General features: G+C 33.6%; 1 protein-coding gene across 1 annotated transcript in view; it reads right to left on the bottom strand.

Moving 5' to 3' along the window:
* Window positions 1-14,790, bottom strand: part of LOC138308344 (IQCJ-SCHIP1 readthrough transcript protein-like) — a 103,054-nt gene that overhangs the window by 74,039 nt on the left and 14,225 nt on the right. Inside the window, 1 exon segment of the mRNA XM_069249337.1 lies at window positions 4,183-4,263. Within this exon segment, the coding sequence (XP_069105438.1) occupies window positions 4,183-4,263 (81 nt within the window).

Raw genomic sequence — 14,790 nt, 5'->3', positions numbered from 1 at the left:
TTACCGGGTATTACATACACATGAATTATTCCCATTATCAGCCTAGCCCTATAATTGCGTTGGTCTTTTACCAACAGGATATAGTTTGGCCAGTAAGTAGTACGTATATCTATATAAATACAAATCATTATGCAGGTATAATATATGCTCAAGATGCATGCATGCCAAATTTTACTGGCAGTGAAAAGCTGAAATTTCAGCGGAATGTAATCTGGAAATTGCTGATCCTTATAGTTACAAAACTTATATGTAGTAGGTTATAGTTGTAGAATATCAGACACTTTAATATGTATAGCTAACCACAACCGAGAAGTGGGGGAAGTCAGATGTACAACATGGATGAGACAGACACAACTGAACATCATTTGGCCTCCATCGACCCCTCCTTACAAGAATGCATTTTCTTACAATACAAAATTGGTATACTGTAGTACCTACTTTACATACAAATGCTTCAATATCCTGACAATGTATCAAATGTGTTTACACTTTCATTTGATAGAAAGTCACTAAAAGCCCTGCAGACATGTACGTATAAAGTGATTCGGTACACTTTTTTTAGCCCCATGAATTTTTAGCAGTATCGTAATAGCAGTCGTATGATAGGGAAGGATTAAGGGATATGGCACAATATCTTATACACAACTATGGGATATCCCCAATACATCATTGTTTTCGCCTTCCAAGCCAACGGATACGATCAATTTTGTTCTAATAAAGACATGCAACACGGCCCCCAATAGCATCGACCTCCCAGTAAAATGTCTGTCCTGCTTCCTACAGACATCTGATAATAACAGAATTAATTATTGTCCTGATCGACTGCGGTCCAATACCAAAGCTAAAAGGACAGTACTGCATAATGGATTTGATATAAACTCAACTATGATATATGATGTACAATTCTGATACTGTATATCGCTTTAAATGCAGGGTCAATATTTTGCAGTTTCCTTATAGGGATATATTCTCGGGGATTACATTTTGTGGTTTGTCAATCCGTAAATTTGGTAAATTCGTAATAATAACTGCGCTGCAGTACATCTGAATATTTCGTTGGTGTTAATTTATCGCATATTTCAGTGAAACAGCGATTAAAATATTCAACCCAATAAGCGCACATGTCCCTATAAGCACCCACCACCATTTTGGAGGCCTCAATTTCAATAGCCCATGGCATAAAACAAAGACCAAAACTATACAAAACTGTATAGATTTGCAATAATTTTGTATTATCAGCACCTTATCATTTTTTCAAATGCCTTGGGCCCTTATTGGGTGTAAAATGGTCACACTATCACAATTCTCCTGCCTGCTACGGTTTGCAACAGAATTTTTCCATAATGTTTATCTTTTTTAAATTATTAATCATATTAAGCATTATCAAATGTAAAAGACAATCTCCAAAGATAATTTTTGCATTAATGAATTTGTAGCTGTTACAAATTAAATTCTATAATCAGATTTGTCATCCATATTTGAATACTGGTACACATATAGTCTATGGGTGAAGTCTGAAATACTGTAATTTTGTGTGTAGAGCCTGCAGGCTATACAATTTTTTTACATCAGATGATGCCTAATGTGGGCTATCTGTCGATGCGGGCTACTGCGGTAACTATTACCAAATGTGAAAATATGAGAGATTTATGTTGTAAACTCTTTCAAATACTGTATACATGAAATAGCTCAAGCAACCAGCTCTATTAGTTGCATTTAAAACCTATTACCAAACAATGTGCTATCGATAATTTTACATATCTATGAATAAACTTGTAGCTCCTTCAAAATGAAATAATTATAACTGATAGGTGTACTATTATCAGTATATATACCACCGACATGTACTGTACTTTCAAGGATTTATATCAACGTTCAACCTGCCAGCAATCTGCCGGTGTGGGTTATCTGGAATTTATTTTAAAAAATCATAGAAAATGTCTGATTTTGATTCCCGCAGGCTATACCCCGGTGCGGGTTATACGCAGAAAATTACAGTAACGGTGTCTACACGAGTCCTCACAAAATATTGTATAGAGTTCCTTTACATACTGTTCATCAAAACTTTTTAAAATATCTAGTCTCCTGACAACCATAATTATTTCAATTTCTTTGAGAGAACACTAAATGTGTTAATGCTCCATAATTATGTAATATCCTCAATGTCAGGCAGCTGTTATATAAATATTAGAAAGCATACACTCCATTCACTAATTAAAATGTCACATAGCAGGAGAAATATTACTGTTTCAAATATTAATGTGAAACATGAAATCATACATTAACAGTCCATTTTAATGCAATCAAGTTTTCCTAGCCAGTTTTACTGAACAACAGTGGATGTAGCTTGATTTAGGCAATACATCAACCCAGCTAGCAGTTCTAAGTCAGCATTCTATCCTGGACAGACCAGCAGTATAGAGCATTTTTTGCCTTTCATCATACCCTGTGAGACTGGATGAGGAATGAAGAATGGTCATATTTATTCTCCCCATTACCATAACTAAATTAACAAAAACAGATGCTTTATCGGTCTGAAAGTTAAATTCAATAAATTTTGCAAAATTTAAGACAGCATTATGAGCAGATATGAGTTACATGCAACAAACTATAAGAGAATATTGAAGTGGTTTTGTTCATACTAATGAATGTGGAATGACTGCTGGGACAAAAGGAGAGATTTCCAGTCAGAAAGATGTCTAATGAAAGTTTTATCATTCTGGGACCCTGACTAGTCTGCTGTTATCTTTAAATGATTTACATAAAACAGTTACACACTGAGCATTACAGCTGAACAGGTTGCTATGGTAACACAATGTCTGTTCAATATTAATAGTTGGCACATGTAAAACGGGCATCCATCTTGGTCACCAAGCCCCCCCTGATAGAACTGGCAATGTTACCAAATGGGCATCCATCTTGGTCACCAAGTCCCCCTGATAGAACTGGCAATGTTACCAAACGGGCATCCATCTTGGTCACCAAGTCCCCCTGATAGAACTGGCAATGTTACCAAACACAACCATGATTTGCATTCCCTGTAGCTGCAAATATTTTGAGAGACACTGCAGTTAGGAGTTTAGGAAAAACAGTTTTCTAAATAATATTTATTTCACATATTTTCAATGACATTAAATTTACGTCAATAAAATTTCATGCTACAAAAACCAGTAGTCATCCTCTTGACCACAGTTGGAGCTGCCATTCTTTCAGCAGTTCTCTGTCTGATCTTTGAACTCCATTACTGACATACAGTCAGAGCTGCCATTTGGCCATGGAGTCATCTCTAGGAATCATGTTGCAAGGAAATATTTCATAATAGTAAGCATATTTATATCTAACACATATCTTATTTCACCTGCCACTACACAACAAGAGATCCAAGAGGGATCTTGGCGCCAACCAAAGAATGATCTATGTCTGACAATGGAAAGAGGGATCTTTTCTCTGCTTTTCAAACTTTTTTAAACATACTACATACAAAATTTGAGACAGATCCCTTTCTGAGAAATAGTGATAACAAACTTTAACTATCAAAATCCAAGATGGCTGCCTAGCGGCCAACCAACATATGAAATTTGAGAAAGGTCTACTTTCTGAGAAATAGCGATAACAAACTTTAACTATCAAAATCCAAGATGGCTGCCTGGCGGCCATCTTGTTGACCAAATGATCCAAAAATGCAATATGCACAACTAAGGCCCTAGGGAAACCTATATATCAAATTTGAGACAGATCCCTTCAGCCATTTCTGAGAAATAGAGATAACAAACCTCAACTATCAAAATCCAAGATGGCTGCCTGGTGGCCATCTTGTTGGGCGATCAGTCTCAAAATGCAGTATGCACAACTAGGGCCCTAGGAGAACTTGCATATGAAATTTGAGACAGATCCCTTCAGTTCTTTCTGAGAAATAGCAGTAACAAACTTTAACTATCAAAATCCAAAATGGCTGCCTGATGATGGTGGGCTAATAAAATATGAATCAAGTATTTCTTAAAAGCTGCTGCTGTTGACTAATTTTATTTCTGTCATTGTATATATAGCCCTTCAGTCTGACCAACACAGTAACATATAGTAGAGCTCCAAAGATATATCATTCTTACCTTAGTCTCTTTTTCTGGAGACTTTTGTTTTGTTTTTTGCTGCTGCTGTTGGTTTTTTTTTTTGTTTTTTACTTACGTGATTACTTGAGAAAGGTAATTGCGTGATCGGTTTCTACGGGTTGTAGCATTGTCATCCAAAAGAACTTCTAACTGGTGACTGTAAAGACAAACAAATGAAGGTCTATAATTAGTAATTTACAGTAAAGATTCTGACTGACAGCTAGTGCACAATTTGTACATGACTGTAAAATACAGCTTATGTTTGTGTATGACCATATACACAATGTTGTGCACCCAAAAATCAAATAAAAGTCTAATATATATATGCACCATGAGAATCCTGCATTTAATGACAGAGATTACTTTAAAATTACTAAGCTGTAACAGGTTAACATTCTATCAACATATAAGGTGATTGCATTGAATAATTCATGCAACCTCCTCTAAGTAGTGACCATGAAAAGTCATTTCTACAGCCTCTTGAATATCTCAGTCAGGGGACATAACTCAGTATATTAATTTGACCCTTTATTTGACTCACTGTGGTCTAGCTTAGTAAATTTAATCAAAATCTCACAGAGAGACTACACAGTTACCTACCACACAGTCAAAAGCTAGCAATGATACTATCTGTATACACTCTGATGGACACGGCTGTTTTTCTAGTTCATTAGACAAACACAAATGTCAGGGACCAAGTCTGACCATTATATTGTACACTCAAGAAATGTCAACAAAATGAAGGCATTTTAATTGTGGTTGCCTTAAGTAAAACACAGTCAGTCTGGGATATAACTAACTGGTGTATTCAAAGGTACTAGAAGTTTATAGACATATTGATGAATATAACGTGCATTTTAAACAAATACAAAAACTAAAAGCATGCATTGATGATTACAATTGAGTGCTACATAATGACTTCAATAACGTCAGAAATCTGCATAACCATGAAGGGGTTTTATCCATGGGTATCAAGTTGATACAGTTAATCAGCATAAATCAATTATGTTAATGAAGTATATCAAAAAGCTGAATCTAATGTGAATTATTCAAAACTTTTCTATAATTTGAAGAACCACTTAATTTGAAGTTACCGTACATTAAAGTGGGTCCCAACTTTATTCACTTTAAAGTTCAACCATGATCACATTTTAAGTTAACAATTGATGACATTTAATTGACTCAAGTACATGCATGAGTGGAAAGGAAATCACAATATAATATGGCATCAATTTCTTTATGTATCCCTACCTTTATTTATAAAAGAAAATGTTATTTAAGCCCATTGTTTTAAAACCAAACATACTACAACACTTTCAGCAAGTTAGTGTCCTTGCAATCTAAAATTACAACTTTGTATAGTGTTAGTCAAACCAGTATTATCTCAAGTTACAATTTTGAAAACTCCAGATCTAATTAAATTTCTCTGGCATATATATTCAGCATTACATACCTAACATAATCTGATATGCACTTGTCAACCTGTATTTGCACTGCGTTAACATATACACGCTGTAGCCTATAGGTGTCACCCTATAACTGTAACATTAAGCCTCATATCCCTAAATGTCAATTAATGTACACACATTATCTACATATACATGCATATCATTTTTTCACAAATATTTTGATGATTACATATGCATATGAAAAAAAGCAGATTTAATAATGTATAAATTAAGTTTCAATGGAATTTGTAGTTTATATACTTACAATATTGTATCAAATAGACTATATCAGGTATTGTAAATTGTCAAATAAATAAACAGCGTTCCGCTAAATTTGAAATTTTGTCGGAGTGTCACACTATGCTGAACATTATAAATTGTTAGTGAAATATTTTGACTACAATTGTATATCATTCAGATTTCAGTAAGGAATATAAAATTGTTACAAGTTACTAAAGTGAAAATTGTTAAATCGTTTTATTACCTCCCCTAAAGCATTAAGCCAATTATGTACATTAAATTACATCATACATTTCATCAAAGAGAAATACCTTCCCACTTACCTGTAGATGTTTAAATCAATGACTGTACAGGTGACACAATCACAGGTGAGACACACAAGAGTATACTATGTTGTACAACTCTATTACACTACCACCTATACAACTTTATACCTGGTCCCATTCACAACTCCACACAATCCTCCATTCAGACTTTCCTCACCAGTAGTGGTGTATACGATGATGAATAATGAATGACTTACACATCTACCTACATAGAACAATACCACCTACAACTTTAACAATAAACCAATATACCTGGGTTACCTGTGTTTGAACGATCCGCTGGTAGATTGAAATGGGGACAGGAAGGGGCCATTTGTCACGGATGGGTACGGACAGGTGGGGCAATGAGTCTAGTTAATGTATCATGAGGGAAGTGAGGAGATTTTTATCTGGAAAATATATCAGGTATGAAAATAAGCCCCTTAATGGTCTCCATTTGATCATTTCATACTACAGTTATCTGCCCCTGTGATCAATAGATAGGTCATTATAATTGTTGGAATAATATCCTATCTCTGTAAGAAGTTAAGTCACATCACTCTCATAAACTTATGACCGTGCAATCGCTCCATATATGCATGTTCTCATAATAATCATACTTTTTCTGAAATTGGGTAGTGTTATATGGCCGGCCGAGTTATAGACCTTGACCCAGTATTATACTTATACTTATATTAGAAACGAGCACCTGTGGTCTGATCTTTGAACTCCATTGTAACTGACATACAGTCAGAGCTGCCATTTGGCCATGGAGTCATCTCTATGGATCATGTTGCAAGAAAAGATTTCATACTAGTAAGCAATATTTTGTATACAACATTTATCTAATTTCACCTGCCACTACACAATAAAATATGAATCATCAGTTAATGTATATATAGCCCTTCAGTCTGACCAACACAGTAACATATAGTAGAGCTCCAAAGATATTTCATTCTTACCTTAGTCTCTTTTTCTGGAGACTTTTGTTTTGTTTTTTTGCTGCTGCTGTTGGTTTTTTTTTGTTTTTTACTTACGTGATTACTTGAGAAAGGTAATTGCGTGAGCGGTTTCTACGGGTCGTAGCATTGTCATCCAAAAGAACTTCTAACTGGTGACTGTAAAGACAAACAAATGAAGGTCTATAATTAGTAATTTACAGTAAAGATTCTGACTGACAGCTAGATAAAATTTGTACATGACTGTAAAAATACAGCTTATGTTTGTGTATGACCATATATACAATGTTGTGCACCCAAAAATCAAATAAAAGTCTAATATATATGCACCATGAGAATCCTGCATTTAATGACAGAGATTACATTAAAATTACTAAGCTGTAACAGGTTAACATTCTATCAACATATAAGGTGATTGCATTGAATAATTCATGCAACCTCCTCTAAGTAGTGACCATGAAAAGTCATTTCTACAGCCTCTTGAATATCTCAGTCAGGGGACATAACTCAGTATATTAATTTGACCCTTTATTTGACTCACTGTGGTCTAGCTTAGTAAATTTAATCAAAATCTCACAGAAGGACTACACAGTTATCTCCCACACAGTCAAAAGCTAGCAATGATACTATCTGTATACACTCTGATGGACACGGCTGTTTTCTAGTTCATTAGACAAACACAAATGTCAGGGACCAAGTCTGACCATTCTATTGTACACTCAAGAAATGTCAACAAAATGAAGGCATTTTAATTGTGGTTGCCTTAAGTAAAACACAGACAGTCTGGGATATAAATAACTGGTGTATTCAAAGGTACCTGAAGTTTATAGACATATTGATGAATATAACGTGCATTTTAAACAAATACAAAAATTAAAAGCATGCATTGATGATTACAATTGAGTGCTACATAATGACTTCAATAACGTCAGAAATCTGCATAACCATGAAGGTGTTTTATCCATGGGTATCAAGTTGATACAGTTAATCAGCATAAATCAATTATGTTAATAAAGTATATCAAAAAGCTGAATCTAATGTGAATTATTCAAAAGTTTTCTATAATTTGAAGAACCACTTAATTTGAAGTTACCGTACATTAAAGTGGGTTCCAACTTTATTCACTTTAAAGTTCAACCATGATCACGTTTTAAGTTAACAATTGATGACATTTAATTGACTCAAGTACATGTATGAGTGGTAAGGAAATCACAATATAATATGGCAGCAATTTCTTTATGTATCCCTACCTTTATTTATAAAAGAAAATGTTATTTAAGTCCATTGTTTTAAAACCAAACATACTATAACACTTTCAGCAAGCATGAATATATATATTTAGTGTCCTTGCAATCTAAAATTACAACTTTGTATAGTGTTAGTCAAACCAATATTATCTCAAGTTACAATTTTGAAAACTCCAGATCTAATTAAATTTCTCCGGCATATATATTCAGCATTACATACCTAATATAATCTGATATGCACTTGTCAACCTGTATTTGCACTCTGTTAACATATACACGCTGTAGCCTATAGGTGTCACCCTATAACTGTAACATTAAGCCTCATATCCCTAAATGTCAATTAATGTACACACATTATCTACATATACATGCATATCATTTTTTCATGAATATTTTGATTATATTCGAAGACTTGTATAATTCAATCATATGTATATGAAAAGCAGATTTAATAATGTATAAATGAAGTTTCAATGGAATTTGTAGTTTATATACTTACAATATTGTATCAAATAGACTATATCAGGTATTGTGAATTGTCAAATAAATAAACAGCATTCCGCAAAATATGAAATTTTGTCTGAGTGTCACACAATGCTGAACATTATATATTGTTAGTGAAATATTTTGACCACAATTGTATATCATTCAGATTTCAGTAAGGAATATAAAATTGTTACAACTTACTAAAGTGAAAATCGTTAAATCGTTTTATTACCTCCCCTAAAGCATTAAGCCAATTATGTACATTAAATTACATCATACACTTCATCACAGAGAAATACCTTCCCACTTACCTGTAGATGTTTAAATCAATGACTGTACAGGTGACACAATCACAGGTGAGACACACTAGAGTATACTATGTTGTACAACTCTATTACACTACCACCTATACAACTTTATACCTGGTCCCATTCACAACTCCACACAATCCTCCATTCAGGCTTTCCTTACCAGTAGTGGTGTATATGAGGATGAATAATGAATGACTTACACATCTACCTATATAGAACAATACCACCTACAACTTTAACAATAAACCAATATACCTGGGTTACCTGTGTTTGAACGATCCGCTGGTAGATTGAAATGGGGACAGGAAGGGGCCATTTGTCACGGATGGGTACGGACAGGTGGGGCAATGAGTCTATAGTTAAGGTATCATGAGGGAAGTGAGGAGATTTTTATCTGGCAAATATCTCAGGTATGAAAATAAGCCCCTTAATGGTCTCCATTTGATCATTTCATACCACAGTTATCTGCCCCTGTGATCAATAGATAAAACATTGTAATTGTTAGAATAATATCCTATCTCTGTAAGAAGTTAAGTCACATCACTCTCATAAACTTATGACCATGCAATCGCTCCATATATGCATGTTCTCACAAAAAATAAACAATTTGTAGTACAAAGCATATGAAGCAAATAAGGGCAGTTATCAAATCTCTGTGACAAATAAGGAAAAATTGTCAAATATGTCAGACAAATAAGGAAAAATTGTCAAATATGTCAGACAAATAAAGAAAAATTGTCAAATATGAGAGACAAATAAGGACAAACTGTCAAATTAGGTGAGACAAATAAGGACAAATTGTCAAATCTAAATCTTAAGGAGAAATAAGGACAAACTGTCAAATATGTGAGAAACAAAGAAAGCTAGACTGTCAAATCTGTGAGATAATTGATCAAGTAACCGGAAGATGGACACTTAGGAAAGACATATAATCTATGAGACACAAAAACAGGAAAATTTATCAAAGACAAATGATAGAAAGCAATATCTGGCAAAACACATAAATTGTACATGCTTGATGTAACTGCAGGTATTGTCAGTTATCAAACATCTGTTTATTTACTCTAAATCAATATCTAAGGCATAATGACTGTACGTGTCACAAACAGCTTGCAGCATTCCCTATCTCAGCTGCTGAACATAGATTAGTTTTTATGCAATATTGCAACAGAACCATTTTTGATTAAAGTATTTTGTAGAGGAAATAAGACACATATAGAATTAATGATTGAGGCTGTTCATGTATGACAGCTAGATGGTCGTATATTAGAAATGACATCCCCTCAGAGAGACCTAGAATCTGTGAAAATTTGATTACATAGCTTGTCCCACATTTGATCTGATGCAAAATAATTCTAGATTTAAATCCTAGCTTTATCTGTATGAATAATGTAGCTACAACCACATCAGATGGAAAATGATTCTTTACCCCCTATCCAAACTATTTGATACTAATGCTAACATCAGAACAGGTGCTTGATGAACCTTTAATATCTTATGACCTTTAACCTGTATTGTTACCTTAGTGATGACCTTTGTTCAATGTAAATAAACACTGTCTTTATTTTTTGAAAATTATGACAATCATTTAAATCTTAATTGATAACTTTCCTTCACTAGGTATAGATATATAATCAGATGGTCACACAATCAATGTTAACGTCTCCTTCCCTTTTCATCTCACTTCTTCTTTACTCTTTCTATTCAATTAAACTGAATCAATATCACCATATATAGTTGTTGATGGGCTGTAAAACTCAAACACTAACAAAATAACTTAATTATACTTTGAAAACTGAAACAATGAATGAGTCAATGATGTCGTCAAAAAATTCATTAAAATAGTTTAAATTCAAACAAAATCTATCTTACCATTTTTATGAATCGTCTGTAATATGATAACTCTCCAAGATGTAGGTAACAGTGATCTAATCCAATAAAATGATGACCCAAATTTCCTGCTTCCCTGGTTATTAAAACCTACACAGTTTAGTACATGTAGCTCAGCTCTGACCTTACAGCAACAGTTCTCTCTATGACATCATCAATTTTAAAGAATGTCGATATACTGCTGAGGATAATAGACTTTAGTGGAATAAAAAAGTGATTTGAAGGCGGACAGGCGATACCACATGAGCTATAGTTGAGATGCACACCCATACAGTCAAAGGCTCTATTCATTATTCATCCGCGATGTTGTTCCAGGATTTGGTCATAATTTCAGCATTCCCTTCTGCTCCAAACTCCCATGGAGTTTGATCTAATGCTATAATTAAACTAGAGATACAACGGATGTCAAACCTTCGTGACAAACAGTTTCCAACACTTGCAGCTTTCTTCTACACAAATCACATTATTTCCTCAATATAGTTTCTCAGTCTACATAAAGGAAATTTGAAACATGCCAGCCAAGGCCTTTTCCACATAGATTTCTTACAACATTGACATGCAAATTGCTTTCTATACATTCTAGGTCCAAAATAAGACATTGCATGACACAATTAAGAGCCGAGTCTCCACTATTTGGTGATAATGAAATTAACTCTATTGTTCTTCATTGTTTCTAGGAGGTTGTATGTGGGCCATTGAATTATAGACAGAAATAGCACCTGAAGCTTTAATTGTGTTGATCTATTTATAGATTTGACTATCTACATCGTCATTTAATTGTTGCCAGGCGACAGATGTCTAGTTAAATTAATTTGTTGGAGACTAGGATATGTCTACAACATTGACTTACATGTATTTATTTATTGTATGGACGACATGATTGAAGATAAAATTAGAAAGACATTTTTTATATTAATTAATACTTTTTCAGAAGGAAAACTTAACATATTTTGTTTTCAAATATGAAAGCAAACTTCAAATGTCCAAAATCAGAATGCCTACCATTTGGATATTTTGCTTCAATCCAGAGTTTCAAATTTAAAATACATTATGTACAAAATGTATCCTTTATAAATGTTCCCGTTCAAACAGACTAGTAATAAAATGGGCATCACTCAACTGAACATTATAATTTCCAGAAAGTAAAAGGCGCATCACAAATTGTTTTGCCAAATTCATATTCAAGATCACTTTCTGTGACATTTCTGTCAACCATACTGTTTTCAAATCAAGGACTCAGGTTGATAAGATATTCAAACTTATCTATGAAGACCACACAGGAGGTTTTAATAGCCAAGTGGTCTTTATACACAGGGCAAATTGTGTTGAGAATGACATATGAGACATATGTGGTCTGATTAAACAGGTGGTCTTTATACAGGGATAGTTGTTATTATAGGCAGGGTTAACTGTATATATTTATACTATTTCTTGGAATAACACGAAAGGTCATCACAGGCAATGAACACCATTAACTGATGAGTTATCTAGATGATAGGTAAATGGTACTAAAAGATAAAATACTTGTAACCGACAGTCTTATATGCAGAACTTCCATTGGTCTTCAGAAAATATAATATCACCTTTATGCACTTTACATTCACACAAAAGGATTATTCCTTTAAAGGGTCCAAGACTAATGAATTCTGTCAAAAACACATGTTCTATAACCGGTTTCCATTAATAAAATATATTGATTAGCATGGCCATATTTTCCCAGCTCTAACAGTGTATTTAGTTGACCAAACATGAGGGTTAATAGATACAGAGTGGACAATGGTGTCAATAAATGCTTTTCATCATTTTAAACTTACAAACCAAAGGTGTCATCAGTATTCATACATCATTGTGAAATTGTCTTCAGTATTCCTTCTTTTTTTTAAAAGTTCATACAACATATATCAATTAAGTAATACAACATCAAATGTGTCCTTTCTTTATAAAGTCCTTATACTTAATTTAAAAACCACTATGCCATTCCATTTGTAGGAAGACCTAAGATTGAAACTTACCAAAGGGAGAATTAAGTGTGACTTTTAAATCAACAGACTAAGATAGATTATTAACACGACCCTTAAAGGCCCATTACCTTTCCGGGGCAAAATATAAAGGTTTCTTAAAAAACATTAATAACACCAGAAAATGCATACCGATGATCTAAAATAAGGTTACGACACCAAACATATGCAAGATTGCCTGCGTAATATATGAAAACAGTGGAGAGTCAATTCGCTGTTTAGCCGTCTGGCGGAGTGATAGTCAACTACCGCGCGGTATTTAGGACGACGGCGGGAAACATAATACGACCCGCGTTATGAAAATAAACATTTTATTTATTTTAATCAAATCGTTCAGAAGGTGATGATAAATGTAGTATTAACGGTAAGTTAATAATTTTTAGGACTCTACAAAATTATCGATCTTGTTTTACATTCCCATTTTAAAAATTAAAAGCCGTTTCGGAAAGGTAGTGGGCCTTTAAACTTCTATTCCTACCTCCTGGTAAGATTTATAAATAGATCATGGTTTCCCCTTGACATTCTTCCTTTTTTCCAGCCTTAGGTTCATGAACTTTTAGAAAGCAGCTGTTTTTGTTTATAAATACATGTAGCCTTAGACAGTGGAGTGACAGAAACAAATGATCAGTAAACAACTAGATACTGCTTCTTCTATCAGCTGTGGAGATCTTTAGCAAATGTACACCCTTCAGTAATTAAACACAGCGCTTATTGTTAGAAACAGGTGCCCCGGTAATGGTTGGTCTGAATTTCCTGTTACAATGACTGCTCCCTGACAATTAAACCTCAGGCATTGCTATAAGGGTGGATCGTGACAGGGATAGTTATACCTTCATTTAAGGAACATACAACCTCATATAACAACAACAGAATAAAATTAAATGCTTCTTCTTTCTATTTCAGACATCAAAATTAGATATTTTGTTTGATAATTGAAGTTACTAATTTAAAAAAGTACACTTTAAACTGAAAATTTGTTGTTGTTGGTTTTTTTTTTTAAATCAGAGAACAACTTCATTTCATCCCATTAGAGCAACAAGGTGCTATCTCGATTGTTTGTACTTTAGAGAAAATCATGTCTAAAGTTTTATATCAATCATTGTATCTAATGTACAAATGCTACAATCACTTTCTTTAATTTATTGATACATCGATGTGTCATTTCGATAAAATTTCTTGACCTTTTTCATGCTTAAAGCTGTTAATCTAATTAATGAGATAGCACCTTATTGCACAGACATTTCTAAATGTATTTCAAGCAACATGGATCTTAATTTCTCACCAAATAGAACCTTGTTGCATTTATCTGTTTTACTCGCGTTTGAGAAAGTAAATTGTGAGTAAATTGTGACAATTGTTCATCGTATCATGTCAATTTCATTTCATTTCATTTCAACATATTTTATTGATAACAAAGGGATCAGACAACAGGCAAGCCTATATAAGTCTTCTCCCGTGTCAATTTAATCAGATTTACACTTAATATCCTGATGAATCTGTCCATGGTATAAAATCATTCTCGTATCAGAATCAGTATTTGAGAAAATGGCTTAATCCACTAAACATTTAAATCCTTCTTATAAAATCATCTTTTGTCTATAAGTTCCTGATTATTTCACAATCTATTTGTCTGGCTTATCAGTCATCACTTTCGTCTTTGTTTCCATCAAAAATGGTGTCTTTTGCGTTTTTGCTTGAAAGTAGCAAAATATAATAATCATGAAATCCAGATCTACACAAGGACAACAAATCATTTTTTTTTTGCCACTGAAATTTGCAG

Source organism: Argopecten irradians, chromosome 14 (assembly GCF_041381155.1).
Source record: "Argopecten irradians isolate NY chromosome 14, Ai_NY, whole genome shotgun sequence".
Classification (NCBI taxonomy): domain Eukaryota; kingdom Metazoa; phylum Mollusca; class Bivalvia; order Pectinida; family Pectinidae; genus Argopecten; species Argopecten irradians.
This window is presented reverse-complemented; position numbering and strand designations above follow the sequence as displayed.